Source organism: Chelonus insularis, unplaced genomic scaffold (genome assembly GCF_013357705.1).
Source record: "Chelonus insularis isolate UGA/USDA-ARS -01 unplaced genomic scaffold, ASM1335770v1 contig_64_pilon, whole genome shotgun sequence".
NCBI classification, from domain to species: Eukaryota; Metazoa; Arthropoda; class Insecta; order Hymenoptera; family Braconidae; genus Chelonus; species Chelonus insularis.
Window position 1 is genome coordinate 280,571 of NW_023276685.1, and position 19,897 is coordinate 300,467.

Here is a 19,897-nt window from a genome sequence, read left to right on the forward strand (position 1 = left end):
CTGGCACCCTCTATGGGTAAGTGGCCCCATTCAAGATGGACTTGGACATAAAGTAATGCTACGGGTTAGTTGATTCCTCCTAAACACTACATCTTCCAGTAGCATTGACTACGGAATTTAGTGCTGGGCTTTTTCCTGTTCGCTCGCCGCTATTAAGGAAATCCTAGTTAGTTTCTCTTCCTCCGCTTAATAATATGCTTAAATTCAGCGGGTAGTCTCGCTTAATCTGAGGTCGCCATTAGAAATATGATAGAAACACAAAAAAAAGTTACAAATCAATCTGTCCTTTTACGATGTAAAAATCATTCATGGACACGATGACTAACTTATTATGTGTTATTTAATCATCATTTATATAATTTGAAATGACATCATTTAATGAAATGATGAACATTCAATATAATAAATTCGCATACTTAAAAAATATGCAGTTTTATATGTAGATACGACCCTCAGCCAAGCGTGGTCTGGGAATTGGATCCGTAGACCGCAATGTGCGTTCGAAATGTCGATGTTCATGTGTCCTGCAGTTCACAAGTTGACGCGCAATTAGCTGCGTTCTTCATCGATTTACGAGCCAAGTGATCCACCGTTTAGAATAATCATTTTTTATTTTTATTTTACATTGTTAAAATGTCAATATAATCTGTATATGTTACATTTACAAAATGATATACATATAAGTCACTAATGTGACAGATATGCATTTTTGCCATAACCAAGTAATAGTTGTGGCATTGTAAAAAGAAAAAACTCAATATAATAAAAAATGACGGGTTGCACTCCGGGAGTGCCGGCAGAAGTGAAAACTTGATTATTAACGTTGAGCATGTTTGATATTTTGGAATGGTTACGGAATAATTTTGCACCAATTGCTTTATCAGTATAAAAGTACTATCATTTATGTGGTAGAATACAATATTCATTTATTGCGCTATCGTACACAAACATGACAATTTATATTACATTAAAAATTTAACACTTTAAAACTATTACAATTATTTTACATGAAAAAGTTTATCTTTCCGAAAAATCAACTTTCATCCATAATTTCAACGACTTTTTCACCATCATCATTACCAGAACTATCATCGCCAATCTCTAAAACTGATACGATAGGTTTATGGTAGCTGAAGTAAGAAACGAACAGTTTTGATTCGAACCTATTTAAATGTCTAATAAAGACCGCATCAATAGTAGTTTTGTATTTCGTTGTGCTAAGATTGCGATCATTTGACATAGTTAAACCAAATTCATTATTTAAAAATTCAATTAATAGTTGATTTTTATCGTCTGCGAAGTTTATGTTGAAATCTCCACTCAAAATCATTGGCAATTCATCAAAGCTTTTTCCAATTTTTTTTTTAAGCAATGCAGATGCATCATGAGAATAAATGAATAAATTTTCATACAAGAAGTCTCGTATAGCACGCAATGACTTATCTGGAGAGATGTAAACGGCAACCATAATTATGAACTGATTATCACCAGAGTGGCAACGACTTATACAAATATCACCGATATCAGAAACAGTGGCATTAAACATGCTGTTGTATTTCACATGTACATCCATATAATTTGTGCAATAATGAACTGTGTTCATATTTTGATAAATAGCTACTCCTCCCGCGGGACGATTATTTCTTCTGAAACTCGCAACAAAGTTATAATTCGGAATGTCAATTATTTCATTGTTACCCATATGAGTTTCTGATAAAATTAACACATTCATCTTTTTAACAAGAGCGTCAATTGCTAGATCATCTACATGCGCACGTAAACTCTGACAATTGAATGAAAAAATAGACAATCTATTATTCTTAGAAATAAAATCTACAAGTGTTTTGGTGATGGTTTGCAAAGGATTTTCACGTAAACGTTTCAATTCAATTGATAAATCTTCTCGATGAGTTGTTGATCTCTTTTGATTTTTTGTTGCGTTTGAATCTTCCACCTGTGCGTTTCCTACTCTGCCATGATGAAATTTCCAGCTCGCCCTTGTGTCGTCTTCAGTGACTAAGAACAAACCTTCTATACTAGTTACTCTTGATAGCGCAACGTACACCAATTCTCTTGAATGAGAACGATTGTATTCATAAACGATAGCATCAAACGTACCTCCTTGGGATTTATGAATTGTCATCGCCAAAGCCGAAATCAGTGGAAAATGTTTTCTTTTTGCCACTATAGTTTTATTTCTGTTGAGTGGTATTGACGATGATTGTAAAGAAATTGGAACAGCGTCTTTGTCGATTTTCAAGCGTGCAATGTCGCTTCTAAATTTTGTTGCACGTTTTTGACCAATGGATTTTGAGAATTTGAACCAAAGTCTTGTGATTTCATCATTTTTATCAGATTCTATGAGTAGTAATTTTCCTACAGTGCCATTAGATAAACCATCAGCGACATCTATGTTTATGGTTATCATATAGGGTCGGTTAGGAACTAGAACTAGTTCATAAGGTAATCCACCAGTCTCGTCAGGTTTCATTTTATGTAACTTTTGCCTTACAAAATTTTCTTGTTCTGCATTATGACAACCAACGAAAACATCCGATGCCAATGAAACAATTTTATTTTCAAAACTGTTCAAAATTGTACTGTTGTATTCATTAACCTTATTATTCGTGAACATAAGTCTCGTTCCTTCCGGACATTCTGATTGTGCGTGTTCTTTAGTTACAAATCTCGATTCTATCATATTTAATTCTTCTTCTGTTAGAATGAACCCATCACCGATTTTTGTTAAAATGGCAGAAAAGAGTCTATTTTCTTGGCGCATTACCTTCTTGAGTTCGAATTGATGAAATTTTCGCCAAATTGATTCACCAGTAATTTTTTTTTTAATTTGCTTAAAGATCGGTGTAGCTTTTACAGGAGGTAATTGGCGCAAATCTCCGATAAGGATCACGTCCAATCCACCAAAAGCTTTTGTGAACAAGCCAGTGATTTGCTTCAAACGTTCATTAATTTGTTCTAATAATTCTGCTGAAACCATGCTTACTTCGTCAATGATAATAACCTTAATGAACTCAAATAGCGCTCTGTATTGATGAGCTTTTTCGATGTTGAGTGGCAATAGCCTTGAGAGTGATATACTTAAAGCATTATGCACCGTTGTTCCACCTATGGCTGTAGCAGCTTTTCCAGTTGAAGCACAAGCAATGTATGCGTTGAAAATTCCATCCGTGTCAGAAAATCTATTATAAATTTCCATGAGTGCTTTTATTACAAACGTTTTACCACTACCAGCTGGCCCAGTCAAATATATCAACAATGGTTGTTGCATTGGCTCGTTGTTTGATATTAAATGATGCATAGTGTGAAACAAAATTTCTCGCTGTTCCTCGTTTGCTTTGCGCATAAGCCCATAAAATTCTGGATAAGGTAAGATATTATCTTTCTTTTTAGCAATTGATCCAAGCTTATCAAACAACGCAAGGCGTAAATCATCATTTAAATCTGCGTTTGGATTTTGATATAATTCAGCAAATGGGTTTTCATTAGGAATTCTACCAACTACGTCGTTTATCTCCTCATCATCATCGGAAACATTTTCACGACATAACTCCCTGCAGATTTCCAATGTTTTTTCGATGTCAAGATTTGATTCGAGCTCTTTTCTTCGATCTAGAATAAGTGCCTCATTTTCTTCGTATAACTGAAGATATCGCGATTCTGCAAGAATTTCCGATTCTTCATGACGGAATGGAAGGTGCAAAGTAACCATTTCTCTCCGATACTCATTGTAGTCTGTACCCATATCATAATTGCGATATCGTATAACTTTTGGTTCTTCCCTGAGTACATAGTCACCCTTGTTATTTTTATAATATTTAGCAACAAACTGAGCAAGAGAAATACCTGCTAAATCTTCAGGTCTCTTTTCATACTTGTCGAAATAATTTTCCTTCCATATGTCGGTTGAATCATCTTCTAGTTCACTTAATTCTTTCATTGTCTTCTTTATTCTATGCCTTTCGACTGGCCAAATGGTTGGTATATAGACAATAACAGTTGAACTTTTTGACATTGGTTCTCTCAATAAGTACCATGCAGCCTCTTGACTCGTCATCTCAGTGTGGTTCAAAAGATTAATGCTAATATTTTTAGTAATGTCAAATAAATTAAACTCAGGATGTTCATCCATTATTTCAATTATTTTTCTTTGTAAATTGCTAACACCTCTATTAGTTTTGTTAACATATTCGACCACGTAAGCTGCACAAGAATATTCTTCAGTTATAAATTGGAAATCAGTGTTGGATCTAACAACGTTGAATATGAAGGGATTAAATGGATTATTCCACTTTTCACATGGTTTACGTTTTGGAAAAACTCGTGGTCTATTAATTCCTGCTCGAATAATGTTGACATATTCGTCATCTGAAGCAATATTATTTTCATCGTAGAACGATTGAAAACCATTGTATTCGTATTTTTCCAAGTTTTTTTGGATTAAATTATATTTAGCCTTGTACCGTTGGAAACCATTTTCTGTATCTGGCATAGGCGTCAAAATCATGGTTTTCTTAACTGGCATAAACGGAGCGTCAAATCTACATTTTTGTTGTCGTCTCGATGCTATACCTTTATAGCAAGTAAAAGTATGCTTATGAGTTTGTAATCGGATATCACCAGAAGCCTCGGCAGCAGATACTGATATCAGAAAATCGATAAGATCGATAGCTTCATTATAATCTCTGTTAAGGGCGTCTTCTGGGGCATTATCTAACCAAGCTAAAATATGCGCATGTGGACTACCTCGATGTTGGAATTCAATTCTTTTAAAGTAATGCAAAATCCTGTATTTTTTGAAAGGACTGTGCCTTTTTGATTGTAATATTTTTAAAAGAACTTCGACTAACTTATTGAAGTATATAGCACATGTTACGGCATCTTCATTAATAAGAGTGCTTTTCTCAATAAAATGCAAATCTGCAGCCTCTTCAACCGATATTTCCGCATTATTTTTCAAATTATGCAACAATTGTAATAATTTAGGCCATCCAATTTCATTAGCACTTATGGTAAAGAAAACAGTTGGCTTACCGTATTGACGAATCATAGCAAAAAGATCTCTTTTTCTTTCTGCCCAATAGTATGCTGAATTCGGAATAGAACGAAGGAATGCCAAATTAGTTTCAATGCAGCCGTGAATATAATCATCAGATTCTATTTGCTCTTTAGTTATTGCAATACCTTGGCCGACATGCTTAAATGCAATGTGAAGAGAGTCCTTAATTTTAATTCTCATTATTTTCATAGCCATGTACAATAAGTGTTGAGGGGTTACTCCGCGTCTATCAGATCTTCTTAATTCACTCGTAGCCATCATGAAGGGTGTGACCGCATTCCTAAATTCTCTGAAATGCCCCAGATATATTTGTGGAAAAGATAATTCTTCAGCATGTTCATCAAACAGCAAACTCTTTGGAGCATTACCTAAAAAAGAAAGCAAAAGTAAATCATATATATTATGTATCTTCTTGTTCAATAAATTAAAGAAACATAAAAATAAAAATAAAAAACTACCTTCGCCTGGAGCGATTCTCAAGTACATATCGTCGTTCCACATCAATGTTTGCTGCTGTGCTATTAAACTTTCCTCGATGGGTATTTGTTCTAAAAGGTCATTGTCGCCATCTTCATCAAAGATGATTTCATCTTCAACGTCATAACTTCTATCATTTAAAAAATCATCGTCAACTAAAACGCCGTAAGACTTGTAAAGAGGAGTATCCTTTAAATATCGTAACCACACTTTTATTTTTCTCTTGGTCACTATACCATACACGTAGCTAGATTTGTGAATTTTTTTCCTTTTAATGTGAACTGTTATAGCATGATCATCATCCACTTGTCTTGGTAACTGATGCACCATTGTGTTTATTTCAATTGGAACATTTATCACCTGCCCGTATATTCCATATTGACCGTGAACATGCCGAAGCCTTCGAATTTGCATGAATGGAATCCTTGGCGATATAAGTCTTTCAGTTACCAAGTCCAAAGGAAAGTCTTTAAGACAGTCTGGAAGTGGTGGATATTTGAATCCATTGTAAACTGATAGTTGTGGGATACATTGCTTTTGAATGGCTTTAAAGCAAGTCGAACATATTTTTATTGTCAGTATAGCAATGTTCGAGAGCAATGTTCTTATAAATTCAATTTTTGGAGTTGCATCGTTGTTTTGCAAATATTTCAAATCTTTTCTAAACCACAGTCTGTCACAAATGTCGCAAGCATGACCAAATTCATTTTTAACAAAATCATTTTCAAACTGTTGATGAGCAGAAGAATTCTGTTGAAAAGCAGAGTATGTTTGAAGATGTATATTAGGTGGAGATGATTCAACATCTTGAGAAGGAAAATGCCTTTGACGCACTTCGATAGAATTGTAGTTAGAATGTATTGATGGACTTGAAGGTACATCTCTCGACAATAAATCTGCAATTTGGGAACTACAAATAACTGGTGGAACATATGGCACACCTCCGGTGGACGGGTCTGCAATTTGTGAAGTATGAATGACTGGTTGTACATCCAACACATCTCCGGCGGACGGGGCTGTTTGTATATTTGATGTTCTTTTTTTATCTCGATACCGCTTAGAATATTCTTTGTTCTTCTGCTTTTGTTTTCTTTCATCTTCTTTCTTCTTTTCATCATCAGAGAAGTAAGGCGTAAAGTGTAGCTCACGAAGATCAAGATGAATCCAATTATGTGTATCATTTGCTTTAAAATGACAGAATCGAGTATCTTTATTTTTTGAAATTACGTTGAAATAGTGGTAATGCACACAAATATTTTGATTGTAAGTTTTTGCAAACAAATATAAACAATCCAAATCTCCATATTCATTGTTACTTGAAAGTATATTATATGCTTCTTGTGGATTGTGGCAGGAGTTTAAATAAGGTGAATCACGTAACTGTCTTCTCAAATCACAAGTCGAAATTTTAAGTTGCAGAACATGTATGAGTGAATGGAAAAGACAATTACCATCACCTGGAATATCTGTAGTTCTATGTAAAATGACTTTGGGGGTAATACATTCGTGACTCTCTTCATATATACGAAGTTGTTGGGTGAGGAATTGATTTTGTTCGAGCTGTACATTTTCTAAATTTCGAAAAGCCCTGCATTGCAGAACATTCTCTTGGTCTTCATTACTTTCCAATTTCTTTTTTTTCCTGCGAAAAAAAACAAAGAAATCATAAAATAAAATAATAACAATAAAAATACATAATAAAACAATAAAATATATGTATATATATATTTATATATATATATATTACAATATTTAAAATATGAAATCAAATTACATTTGCAAATCATCTAATTGCTTTTGGAACAATTCTTCTACATTTTCGTCATTTTCCTTTAAACCTTTTGTACGTTGATAATATGCTCTTTGATTCTCACAATGTCTTTTTCTTTTTTTTTCTTCTTTTTCCTCCTTCGAATCTTTTTTTTTCAAATCTTTTTTACGCTGACGCCATGCCTTTTGGTATTCTCGATTCCGTTCTTTTTTTTTTTCTTTTCTTTCTCTGAAAAACGGAGATTATTTATTATCATCTTATTTCATTTATTTTCATTCGAAATTATTTGTTTGGTAAACCTACACCGCACATGTGCTTATTGTGATGTTATGAAAATATAGGTTAATGCTATAAAGTATAAACATATTACAAATATTACATTTATACTATGTAAGTTCATATGTATCTATATTAATAATTTCGTTAAGCAGTACGATAGACTCGATCGAAACCTAACCTTAATTATAAAATTATATTAATGAATAAATGAAAATTAATTAAACCTAACCTAACCTGAATAATAAAAAATTATATTAATTAAAAATTAAAACTTATTAAATTTTCATCTAGTATATTTATAAAGTACTCACTCATTTTCTTTCGCTATTTCTTCATCACTTTTATCATTAATAGATGCACTTTGTTCAATTTCCATATTTTAAGCACTTTACATTCACGAATTTTACAAATACACAACAATGTGATCACTACACAGACGGTCGAGCCATCAGCTGTCACCATCCATGGATGCGCGTGGCACGCTGTAACATACACGAACATTCGCGCAAGCGCCCTGCGCTGCCTAAACGAAACAGTAGGCCCAGGCATACATTTTCGCCGCGCCGTAGAGAGGGGATAGCTGTCTACTCTCCATCCGTCTTACGCTTTTTCGATCAGGTCACGTGTCCTGACGCGAGTTTAAGATTTTATACCCATTACAGAAAAAGTGCTCAACGCCGCTAAAGAAGTTTTCACTTCAAAAATCATGGCGAATATTCATTTAAAAACTACAGTAAATTCTTTTTCATTTTAAAAAAGAATTACTTTTAACAGGTTACCATGAAAATATCATTTTGTTTGCATATATATATTGAGTATAAAATTGTTTGTGTGTTAACACATTTATTATTATTATTATTATTGTAATACAAATTATATGAAATTTGTTAATACGTTAATGATCCTTCCGCAGGTTCACCTACGGAAACCTTGTTACGACTTTTACTTCCTCTAAATGATCAAGTTTGGTCATCTTTCCAACAACATCGGCAATGCCGAAACATTGCCGTGTATCAGTCCGAAGACCTCACTAAATCATTCAATCGGTAGTAGCGACGGGCGGTGTGTACAAAGGGCAGGGACGTAATCAACGCGAGCTTATGACTCGCGCTTACTGGGAATTCCTCGTTCATGGGGAATAATTGCAAGCCCCAATCCCTAGCACGAAGGAGGTTCAGCGGGTTACCCGGGCCTTTCGGCCAGGGAAGACACGTTGATTCCTTCAGTGTAGCGCGCGTGCGGCCCAGAACATCTAAGGGCATCACAGACCTGTTATTGCTCAATCTCGTGCGACTAGAAGCCGCCTGTCCCTCTAAGAAGAGTTTTAGTACGTCGGTAGTAAAAATCTACAATCCGAAAACTGTAGACCTTCAAGATACCAGAAATACGTCTATTTAGCAGGCTAGAGTCTCGTTCGTTATCGGAATTAACCAGACAAATCGCTCCACCAACTAAGAACGGCCATGCACCACCACCCACCGAATCAAGAAAGAGCTATCAATCTGTCAATCCTTCCGGTGTCCGGGCCTGGTGAGGTTTCCCGTGTTGAGTCAAATTAAGCCGCAGGCTCCACTCCTGGTGGTGCCCTTCCGTCAATTCCTTTAAGTTTCAGCTTTGCAACCATACTTCCCCCGGAACCCAAAAGCTTTGGTTTCCCGGAAGCTGCCCGCCGAGTCATCGGAGGAACTTCGGCGGATCGCTAGCTGGCATCGTTTATGGTTAGAACTAGGGCGGTATCTGATCGCCTTCGAACCTCTAACTTTCGTTCTTGATTAATGAAAACATTTTTGGCAAATGCTTTCGCTTCTGTTCGTCTTGCGACGATCCAAGAATTTCACCTCTAACGTCGCAATACGAATGCCCCCATCTGTCCCTATTAATCATTATCTCGGAATTCCGAAAACCAACAAAATAGAACCGAGATCCTATTCTATTATTTCCATGCACACAGTATTCAGGCGATAATAAGCCTGCTTTGAGCACTCTAATTTGTTCAAAGTAAACGTACCGGCCCATCTCGACACTCAATTAAGAGCACCGCGACAGGATTATTGGACCGCTTTAGTTTTTACACTAAAGCTAAATCCACCGGTAGGACGTCCCACAAGCATGCCAGTTTACACCGCGAGCGGTGAACCGACAGTGTGGCACACAGATTCAACTACGAGCTTTTTAACCGCAACAACTTTAATATACGCTATTGGAGCTGGAATTACCGCGGCTGCTGGCACCAGACTTGCCCTCCAATTGTTCCTCGTTAAAGGATTTAAAGTGTACTCATTCCGATTACGAGGCCTCGGATGAGTCCCGTATCGTTATTTTTCGTCACTACCTCCCCGTGCCGGGAGTGGGTAATTTGCGCGCCTGCTGCCTTCCTTGGATGTGGTAGCCGTTTCTCAGGCTCCCTCTCCGGAATCGAACCCTGATTCCCCGTTACCCGTTACAACCATGGTAGGCGCAGAACCTACCATCGACAGTTGATAAGGCAGACATTTGAAAGATTTGTCGTCGGTACGAGACCATACGATCAGCTAAAAGTTATTCAGAGTCACCAAAGTAAACGATGGTCGAGACCACCGATTGGTTTTGATCTAATAAAAGCGTTCCTTCCATCTCTGGTTGGAACTCTAGTTTGCTTGTATTAGCTCTAGAATTACCACAGTTATCCAAGTAAATGTGGGTACAATCTAAGGAACCATAACTGATTTAATGAGCCATTCGCGGTTTCACCGTAATTCGGTATGTACTTAAACATGCATGGCTTAATCTTTGAGACAAGCATATCACTACTGGCAGGATCAACCAGGGAACTTTATAATGTGTTTATACACACACATCCGTTCTCGAAAATATGCGTTATATAGTAAAACAAATATATTATATTGAAGCCTTACTATGTAACACATATTTTGTGTTGTAGGTGAAAACTGGTGTTTCCATCAACACTTTTATACTTAAGAAATTTAAACATTCATTGATATGAATGTAGAACTGAAAAGTTCAAACACTCTCTTTTTCTAAATTTATTAAAAATTTACTCTCGCTAGCTATTACTGTTAGCGACTTGGTTATATTTCGTATACGTAGTAAAAAAATTTTTACTATTCGTACTAGGACTGAAGTGAGTATAACATTTCTGTTGTTTTTAGTTATATGCAACTAAAAGTATACATAGAACAATTATAAACGCCTTCCGACGATTCACCACATAAGAGTCATTCAGTCTACGACATCGACTCGTGGCTATGTTGCGTTAGTATATATTGTTATGCTCAACTATTATATTCATACGACTTTCAATTGCTCAGACATTCAACTGTTTGAGATTCTCATCTGTTTGTAGTTTTCAGATGCTTTTGCTTTTCAACTGTTTCGACTCGACTATTTTCATGTTAGTAACGTGCAGCGTAAGAGAGCTAATCGCAGCACGACGACCGACTACTCCCCTCCACTCCGCACTCGAGAAAGCGTCACTGTATCAACTACGCAGCAATAGAGTTGGAAGAAAACCTTACTACTACGTTATATTCATAATATGTATGCTTATCTTTATGGCAATTTTGTTAAACAAATTATGAATGGTAATGCAGAACAAAAAAAAACATTTATTTACTCGAACTAGCGAATTCCTATGACTTCGTCTAAGTATCTAAATCTAAAAATCAACAATATTTGAAATGAATTATTTTCTTCGGTTTTTATTAACTTCCCATTAAGAAGTTATTGTAATTGGGTCGATTGGTAAAATTTGAATCACACCAAAAACAGCCCTAACGGACTTCACAAAAATACGCGCCAAGTATGAATAACGAAGACGATAATCATCGTTCATCAAGTGCGATTTCTATAAAACTTCTTTATGCGAACAACTACAAAAATGCATGAAATCATTGCAGCCAAGTATTTAAACATAAAGATTAATCTAGAGTAGCGGTAGATACTCGGCGCCAAGTGCACATTCACCTTTTCCCTCTCTCTCTCTTTCTCACTAGCGCGCTCTTTCCCCCATGAGCACCGAGGCTACCGACTACTCTATACACGAAAAATTTTGTGTGACGTCATCAACGCATCTTTATATGCAAATATCTTTATAATTGCTACATATTATGATTTCATATTTAATAGGTAGTTATCTTATATCATGAGCTTCCAATTAAACGTTAAACGAGAATTTTTTATTAATTATTAACGGAGTTATAAATAAGCCACGCCCCTAACAGCGATATTTCTGCTATTCAAGATTTTTTTGCTCGCTGTTTCACTCTACTTAATCGAGCGCTCTATCATGTGTTCTCTCTTACTGAATGTGTCTTTTGTCACTTTCTTTCACATTGGGCTCCCTACAGTGCCCTCTTTCTTGCGTTATGTATTGTTATCACTCTCTTTCACGTTAACCTCGTAATATTTCCTTCTCTCTTGCCTAATCAAGAGACATCTATGTTCTGAATAATGAAAAATGTTTCCCGCGTGTTGTATATCGATTTAAATAAACTTTTTTAGGAATTATTGGTAAAGAAAAGTATTAAATGATCAATAAAAAATAAGTGTTTGTCGAATAATAACAACAAAAGAATATGATTAAAAAAAGTAAGCAGTGTTTCCCGCGTGTTGCATATCGATTTTAATAGATTTCATTTGGAATCATGGATAAAATGATGTTCTAGATGATTGAAAGAAAAAACAATTATAATAAATATCCAAAATTGTTATAAATTTTGTGGTTGGCTTCAAATAATGTCTTATTGCAATATCATATTTTTCACTATTTTCATAAGACATTATTTCATTGAACTTTTTTCTATTCCAGAAAAATAAAAAACTGGCTTGGCAAAGTAATAAAAGAGCAGAAAATACACCTTTGTAGCATAGGAACTACCTAAAATTGTTATAAATTTTGTGATTGGCTTTAAATAAGGTCTTATTGAAATATCATATTTTTCACTATTTTTATAAGACATTATTTCATTGAACTTTTTTCTATTTCAGAAAAATAAAAAATTGGCTTGGCAGAGTAATAAAAAAGCAGAAAATACACATATGTAGCATAGGAACTACCTAAAATTGTTATAAATTTTTAAATTTTCGAAATAAATAAAAATAAAAATTAAATATACTACTATATAAATTTCTGGTGTCTATCTGTCTGTACGTGGTAATCTCTAAAACGGTTAATTCGATTGCGACCAAATTTAACAGATATGTAGAGGGGGTTGTTCGGAAAGTTATATGCTACTTTTTGTTAATGTGAATTGTTTATAACAATTAAATTTGTTATAAACAATTGAAAACAGGATTTATTCAATTCGAGATCTTTCAGCGGGAAATTTTTTCTTTTACTGAAACAATGTTATCCACTGTGTAAAATGAATATAAACATACTTCTTTTGTTCGTAACATATCATTTGTTGTAAAAGAACAGAAATTGAGTTTTACGATCATTTCCTTTCATCATCAGTAAGAGTGCTCCTGTAACTGGAGGAGTTACCCAGTGAACACAGAATGTAAATGTGACAGTCACCAAAATTCCATATCAATACTATTCGTTTTAATCTTCAATATCCATTATTAGGTAAAAAATTAAATAACTAATTGTGATAAATCTATTTTTTGTAACAAATTTTGATATTTCCTCAGTTATTCTGCTCCTTTTAGATGCTTGAAGAACAGAACTTATTATATTGTATGTTTTTTAACCGCATATCCGACATTTATCGTATTTTTCTGTTACTTTTCTTTTTTTTGTAGATTTCAAAATTATTTTGGAAGTTTGATGACTGTCACCAAACTTCCATAATCGTTGTAGGGAAGTTTGGTGACAGTCACCAAAATTCCAATTCGTCACCAAACTTCCACTTTGGTCGCACAAAATGTTACCAAACGTCCACTTGCATGTATATATATATATATGTATATATATACTTCTACTGTTATACAAGAGGAACGCTTCAACTTTATAGCTATAGATATTATATCAACGTTACTATGTCAGTAACGCGGATGATTTGGTGATGTGAACTTACAAGTTTGTCCCCTACTAAGAATTGCTCCAACGCGCCTAAAGAAGTTTTCACTTCAAAAAGAAATGAAATCCGCACAAAACAGGCATCTTGGAATGCCTGTAAAAAACTGGCGCCAAGTCCACATTCAAGTAAAATTAGTATAAATGGAAAAAAGGTAAGATCAAAAAAACATTTAAAATCAAGTAAAACGCCAAGTTAGCTGCGTCCTTTTTCATAATTTTTTCGAACTAGCAATGTACTATTGACTTATAAAATTTCAGTTAATTTTGAAGTACAAAAAAAAAAATCTTCAAAACCAAAAAACTATGGAACTTGGCCCAATTTTGTCTTTAAAGTCTGCCCAATTCAGTTTCAAATGTTCTTATGTACGAACTATGATATATAGAACTGTTGGAAGAATTTTAAAAATTGGGCCAAGTTCCATAGTTTTTTGGTTTTGAAGATTTTTTTTTTGTACTTCAAAATTAACTGAAATTTTATGAGTCAATAGTACATTGCTAGTTCGAAAAAATTATGAAAAAAGACGCAGCTAACTTGGCGTTTTACTTGATTTCAAATGTTTTTTTGATCTTACCTTTTTTCCATTTATACTAATTTTACTTGAATGTGGACTTGGCGCCAGTTTTTACAGGCATTCCAAGATGCCTGTTTTGTGCGGATAGGGTATATATATAAAAAAAATTACCAGCTTTATGTGTATGAAACTCATTGAATTAATTTTCAATTTAATTTACTTTCAAAACTAAAATCACAGTGATTTGAAATATATTTTTTTAAGAAAAAAAAAGATTCTTTTACTCAAAGGCTTACACAAGTCCATCGAATTATAGTGATAAGGAAAGTACATAAAAAATAAATCACTTAAGGGATTCGATCTTGCGATCTTCGTGCCCGACCTCCTTCCCTATCTCCACTTTCGGCCAAAAATTTACTAGTTACTGAAAGAATTTTTAATTCTCTTTTCGATTCAGAGTATTTTGTTTCTATGAAATCTAAAACATAAGTAATTAAATAGTTATAAATATTATTTAAAAGTGTAAATTGAAACGATATAATGAAAAGTACACAAAGTTTATACTAACCGGTCATTATTTGATAAACATTTGTTTTACTATAATTCAATTTCGGTATATTCCTTTTCGTTACACGCCCAGCTCCACTATATTTCTGTTGCACTTTTTTTTTCATTAGTTCTTTTAAAATTTTCTTGATATCTTTGTCATAAGAATTTGAACCACTTGTTATGGTTTCAAAAAAGCTTTTCTGAAAATTTAATGTTCATTGAAGATTTTTTATATTAAATTAAATATTATTATTTCTTATTATTCATAGACAAATATTTCTTTTGGGAGTTTGATCTGGATCATTTAAGGTATTATTAAATTCTAAAAAATCTTCGATTTCTTCTATTGAGATTTTTGAATTTATTTGTGAAGTCATATTAAATACTGCTCTTAAATATTTTCATTAATAATTGGCACATATCCATATGAACGTCAACGTAATCAGCAAGAATATCTGCGAATGAAGAAAAAAATAATGTTTTCATCAAACTGTTCGTTAATGTTAATGCTAACTTACTTTGCTTATCATTCATGTTTTGCCGCAATTCTATTCATTTGTCGAATTGATTAAATAGCTTCCTATCAGCAATAATGGTATTCGACATTTTTAAGGGTTTATATTTGTGATATTTATCAAGATGATTTGAATTCGTATGGTTAAATGGTGATTGTCCAGGTGAATTTAAAAGATCCTCTTGAATCTTGTCTTCTGTTCTTGGAATATTTGGTTCTAAAATATTGAGAAATGTGAAATTGTATTAAATTATGGAAGGATCATTAGAAATGAAAAACCAAGCATGACAGTCATTACTTAGCCTTTGTTGTTGAAGATCTGAGTGGTTTGATGTTGGAGAGAATGTTGTTTTACGTTTAGAAGTCCATTTACGTTTTGCGTTATGTCCAGAATGTACACTATCAAATGATTTTGGACCAGTTCTCTGTGAATTTTCTTCAATTGATTCTGAATCCGATGACACCTTTAAGTTCATTTTTCGTTTTTTATTAAGCGGAGGCACTATAGTTGAATCAATAGATTGGTCACTATATGAGCACTCATTTTGGCTTATTTCTCTTTCTTCTGAATTTGAAAAAGACGAATGTCGTGAAATTCTCTTTTTTGGGATTTTTTTCAATGAAGCAGCTTTTATACTTGTCAATTGTTTATCAAAATTTGTCTCTCGAGTATTTTCTGTATATTGAAATGTTTAATACATTAATTTTAACTTGAATTTAAACGTACAGAAATGTCAATAGTAAAATTGTGTTGATAAAACAAAATTTAGATGCAATAATAAAATATCTTCTGATTATAAATGTACTATGACAGGACTTTTTACCTTTGGTAAGGGAATATGACTCTTGTACATCCTTGTTACTCAAGTTGAGCTCTTCATTGAGTAAAACCAGAGCTTCCTTCTCATTTAATTTTGGTACATCTTGTTTTTTTAACGTAGCATCTTCAGTTTCAAGGTTTTCTTGAGTATAAGCCCGATTTAGTCGTCGTAATCACCTTCGATCAAATAGTAAGTTAATAACAAATTGTCATTACGTTTTCAAATAAAAAATATAACTTTACCGGCACCACTTAGAATCTCAATATCCATTTTTCATTGTTTGGTTTTTTTCTATTCTTAACCCAGTTTTCAAGATACCGATATTCTTGTTTTGGTGGATAATAACACATATAAGGTTTCTCACGATTAATGAGCCATGAACGAGGTATCAAATCAATTAATGACTGCCCTCTTCTCTTTTCAGCAAATTTAACAACAAAATATCGAGAAGTGTCTATAGACTCCATAGTTGTTTCATCGTTTAAACTAAAATAAGAAACATATAACATAACCTTTAAGTGAAATGTATAATACGAATAATTAGTCACTGTAACTTCACATTACTTCAAAATAATTATTAATTAACCGTGCAAGTGACATATAGATACATAACCTTAAAACTTTCTCTTCTTTAAATGTATTGAACTAGTGAACTCACCAATGGATTATAATATAGAGTTACAAAGAATAAGAAATTCTTATCACAGCACCAAGTTAATCAATCCAGAGCAATAAATTCACAAATCACACTTTTGAGCATTAGTAAATTTCTTTACAACGGCGTTGTAGGAACTAAAGCCTTGTGCTCCCTTTCTACCGGTTCTCGTCTCAGCTGACTGACTGCGCAACGATAGTGTGCGGTTCATATTCCATTTGTGCTACGTACGAATACACTAAATTCTAAATATATATTTAAACAAAATATTGTACATATTATAAAGTTGAGTAGTGATAAATAAAAAATTAACGTAATCTTGATAAAAATTAAACGTTATTTTCAATATACATTATTGAAGAATGAATTCTTATTATAAAGTAAAGAAATATCGTTACTTCAAACGTTTAGAGGTTATCATGAACACTAATGACACAAATTTTAATGATGAAAGTGAAGAAATGAATGACTTGCTTACAAATCAAGCCGTAGTGACTTCTTCTGAAGGTGATAAAATAAAATAAACTTTATAAACAATTTTAAAAATTCTATATTTATATTAATAGTGAATAAAAACTTTTTCAGTTCAAGAGAATAAAAATGCAGATACTTTTGACAATTCTTCGATAAATCCATCCATGAGTGGCCTATCATCCGAAACATTCATCGTATATCATGCTGACTTGGACAGTAATAGAGAAAGTGACATTGAGATATTAGAAAATGCAAATAATAATATTGCTGCGGACATTTACACTAAAATATTAAATTGGTCTTTGAACAATATGGACAAAATGGCCTTAACTACATTAACAGAATTATTACATATTCTTCGAAGTGAAGGTTTTATTAATTTTCCAAATACAGCTCAAAAATTTCTCAGCTTTCAACATTCAGTCAATGTAACCACAATGATTACTAGGAAAGAGAGTATTGGTAATTACTGCTACTTTGGGATTAAAAATAATCTTGAAAAAATAATATTTCCAGAAATTTATACGGAAAATATTATTGAAATTATGATACATATAGATGGAATGAAGATATATAGAACTACAAAAAATCAGCTTTGGCCTATATTACTGAAAGTTGTTTCAAATAATTATGAGTGTAAACCGTTTGTTGTCGCTGCATTCTATGGAGATTCTAAACCTAAATATGTAAACGATTTCCTTCAAGATTTTGTCATTGAAGCAAAGGAAATACTTTTGAATGGAGTAATATTGAATGGCAAAAAGTATAAAGTTAAAATTAGATGTCCGATAGCTGATGGGCAAGCACGTGCTTTCTTGAAGAATATAAAAGGACCAACAGCTTTTTTTGGATGTGAAAGATGCGTTATTGAAGGAGTTACAGTTAATCGGAGAAGGGTTTATCCTTATATTGATTGTGAAAAACGAACAAATGAATCATTTATTGCGATGGATGATAGTGAACATCATTTAACAACAGAGCCTACAATTTTGATTAAAATTCCTAATTTTGACCCTATAAAGGATGTCGTTTTAGATTCGATGCATATGCTTTATTTGGGTGCCATGAAAAATTTACTAGAAAAATGGATGGGTCGCAAAAGTCGTTCCAAATTATCCCTTAGGAGCCGTCAAATATTTCGACAGCTTATAGAAACTATGACACCTTACATCCCATTAGAATTCCAACGTAAAGAATTTAGTTTGGATACAGTTGGACACTGGAAAGCTACTCAATATCGATTCGTATTACTGTACTGCGGACCGTTTATTTTACAGTATGTGTTACCAACAGATAGATACCTCCATTTTTTATTATTACATGCTGCATCTCGAATTCTCAATAGCAGAGAGTTAGCTACTGCATATGCTGATATAGCTAATAGATATTTAAGAAAATTCGTACAATTATTGCCAACTTATTATGGGATAGACTCGCAAGTTATGAATTTTCATAATCTTATTCACATATCTGATGATGTGACGAATATTCAAGCTCCGTTAAGTGATTTTTCAGCTTTTTGGGGCGAAAGTTATATTGGAAAGTTTAAGGATTTAGTTTATTCTTATGCTAGACCACTCCAGCAAATAGTCAATAAAATAAAAGCAACAGAAGCTTCCAGTAATATAAAAATAAGAAAGCGTTGGTCAGGCGGAAAGTACATAGTTAAACATCAGCTAGAAATTTTCGGTGGTTCAATCATCCAAATGAAATCTATTGTAATATGTGAAATGGAGATCAGTGATAATGAACCAAATAACATTGTTTTGTTAAAAGATAGAAGAGTTTTTTCTGTTCAAGGTATTTTTTCAAGAGATAATAATTCTCATGTAGCATTACATAATGTTTTTTTGACTGGTTATGAAAGTACTGAGAAGTTCAATGTATTTGAAAGACCATGTTTATCTCAAGAATTAAATATAGTCAAATTTTATGCATTCAATAATGAACGTTTGCACTTTTCAGCTACTGAAATTCAATCGAAATGTTTCATGATAAAAATTATAAATCGATATTATGTATCTCCATTTCTTCATTGATAAAAGAAGATTTATTTTCTAATTTTTTATCTTTCAATCAGTTTTTGTAATATTTCTTTATATATGATAAAAACAATTACAAAAAGTTTGTGAAGTTATGTCACTTCAAGCTCTAAACTTCTTTTAATGTAACATTTATTGTGTATTAATACATGTTTTTGAATAATTTCATTGATTTTTCTGGAAAAATACTCAATAAATTTCAACCAATATTGAGTCAATATTGTTTTTTTTTTTATTTTCTTCATTGATTTATGCATTGGTTCCATATTGAACGTTTTAATAAGCCAAGCCATGGTCAAATCTTGAATCTCAATGCTTGTCACACCAAGCTTGATCCAAGTCTGATCCAATTGTTAAAAATTGGCAGAGCTAACCTGGGTTGGAGGCGTCGGACATGGACAGGTAGTTTTTCTAAGGGAAAGAAAAAAACAAACTTCTTTCCCCTTTTTTTTTCTTAAGGAAAATTTTTTAAGGGAACGTTAGAAGAGCCTGCACTCTTCTCCCCTCTTGACAATGATGGGTCTCCGTTCAGAATAGGAGGTTGACAATGTAAGATGAACTTACCTTACTCCGTACTGTTTGCCCGGAGGACAATTACGCACCAGGTACAGGAACGTTGAGTGGTGAGTTTCGATGGAAGATGCTTTCCAAGGGAGTAGGGATTCTCCTGGATCACAAATGACTCACACAACACCTCTTAGTAA

The 19,897-nt window shown here is 33.4% G+C and overlaps 3 protein-coding genes and 2 non-coding genes across 5 annotated transcripts; 1 reads left to right on the top strand and 4 right to left on the bottom strand.

Annotated features, from left to right (window-relative positions):
• Positions 1-446: 446 nt before the first annotated feature.
• Positions 447-601, bottom strand: LOC118070595 (5.8S ribosomal RNA). The gene has a single exon (XR_004690792.1). It is a non-coding gene; the product is annotated as a 5.8S ribosomal RNA (ribosomal RNA).
• A 432-nt stretch (positions 602-1,033) lies between these two features.
• LOC118070570 (uncharacterized) lies at positions 1,034-8,073 on the bottom strand. The gene is made up of 4 exons (XM_035089261.1): positions 7,916-8,073; positions 7,329-7,553; positions 5,536-7,196; positions 1,034-5,445 (listed from the first exon to the last, which is right to left on the bottom strand). The coding sequence occupies exons 1-4, from the start codon at positions 7,978-7,980 to the stop codon at positions 1,034-1,036; spliced, it is 6,363 nt and encodes a 2,120-aa protein (XP_034945152.1). The 5' UTR covers positions 7,981-8,073.
• A 427-nt stretch (positions 8,074-8,500) lies between these two features.
• Positions 8,501-10,413, bottom strand: LOC118070596 (small subunit ribosomal RNA). The gene has a single exon (XR_004690793.1). It is a non-coding gene; the product is annotated as a small subunit ribosomal RNA (ribosomal RNA).
• A 4,564-nt stretch (positions 10,414-14,977) lies between these two features.
• LOC118070571 (uncharacterized) lies at positions 14,978-16,292 on the bottom strand. Its single transcript, XM_035089262.1, has 5 exons — positions 16,265-16,292; positions 16,026-16,163; positions 15,500-15,877; positions 15,206-15,418; positions 14,978-15,142 (listed from the first exon to the last, which is right to left on the bottom strand). The coding sequence occupies exons 1-4, from the start codon at positions 16,290-16,292 to the stop codon at positions 15,240-15,242; spliced, it is 723 nt and encodes a 240-aa protein (XP_034945153.1). The 3' UTR covers positions 14,978-15,142; positions 15,206-15,239.
• Positions 16,293-16,985: 693 nt separating this feature from the next.
• Positions 16,986-19,190, top strand: LOC118070572 (uncharacterized). The gene is made up of 2 exons (XM_035089263.1): positions 16,986-17,184; positions 17,263-19,190. The coding sequence occupies exons 1-2, from the start codon at positions 17,040-17,042 to the stop codon at positions 19,188-19,190; spliced, it is 2,073 nt and encodes a 690-aa protein (XP_034945154.1). The 5' UTR covers positions 16,986-17,039.
• Positions 19,191-19,897: the final 707 nt, after the last annotated feature.

What these genes read in the sequence shown, in the direction of transcription:
- LOC118070570 (XM_035089261.1), bottom strand. Translation starts at nt 7,980, where the DNA reads ATGGAAATTGAACAAAGTGCATCTATTAATGATAAAAGTGATGAAGAA. An exon ending in CAATTAGATGATTTGCAAAT is followed by an intron (nt 7,197 to 7,328) that starts GTAATTTGATTT and finishes TTTTTTTCGCAG; the next exon opens with GAAAAAAAAGAAATTGGAAA. An exon ending in GAGAATCGCTCCAGGCGAAG is followed by an intron (nt 5,446 to 5,535) that starts GTAGTTTTTTAT and finishes TTTCTTTTTTAG; the next exon opens with GTAATGCTCCAAAGAGTTTG.
- LOC118070572 (XM_035089263.1), top strand. Translation starts at nt 17,040, where the DNA reads ATGAATTCTTATTATAAAGTAAAGAAATATCGTTACTTCAAACGTTTA. An exon ending in CGTAGTGACTTCTTCTGAAG is followed by an intron (nt 17,185 to 17,262) that starts GTGATAAAATAA and finishes AAACTTTTTCAG; the next exon opens with TTCAAGAGAATAAAAATGCA.
- LOC118070571 (XM_035089262.1), bottom strand. Translation starts at nt 16,292, where the DNA reads ATGGATATTGAGATTCTAAGTGGTGCCG. An exon ending in TGAGATTCTAAGTGGTGCCG is followed by an intron (nt 16,164 to 16,264) that starts GTAAAGTTATAT and finishes CTTATACTCAAG; the next exon opens with AAAACCTTGAAACTGAAGAT. An exon ending in TCTTCAACAACAAAGGCTAA is followed by an intron (nt 15,419 to 15,499) that starts GTAATGACTGTC and finishes TCAATATTTTAG; the next exon opens with AACCAAATATTCCAAGAACA.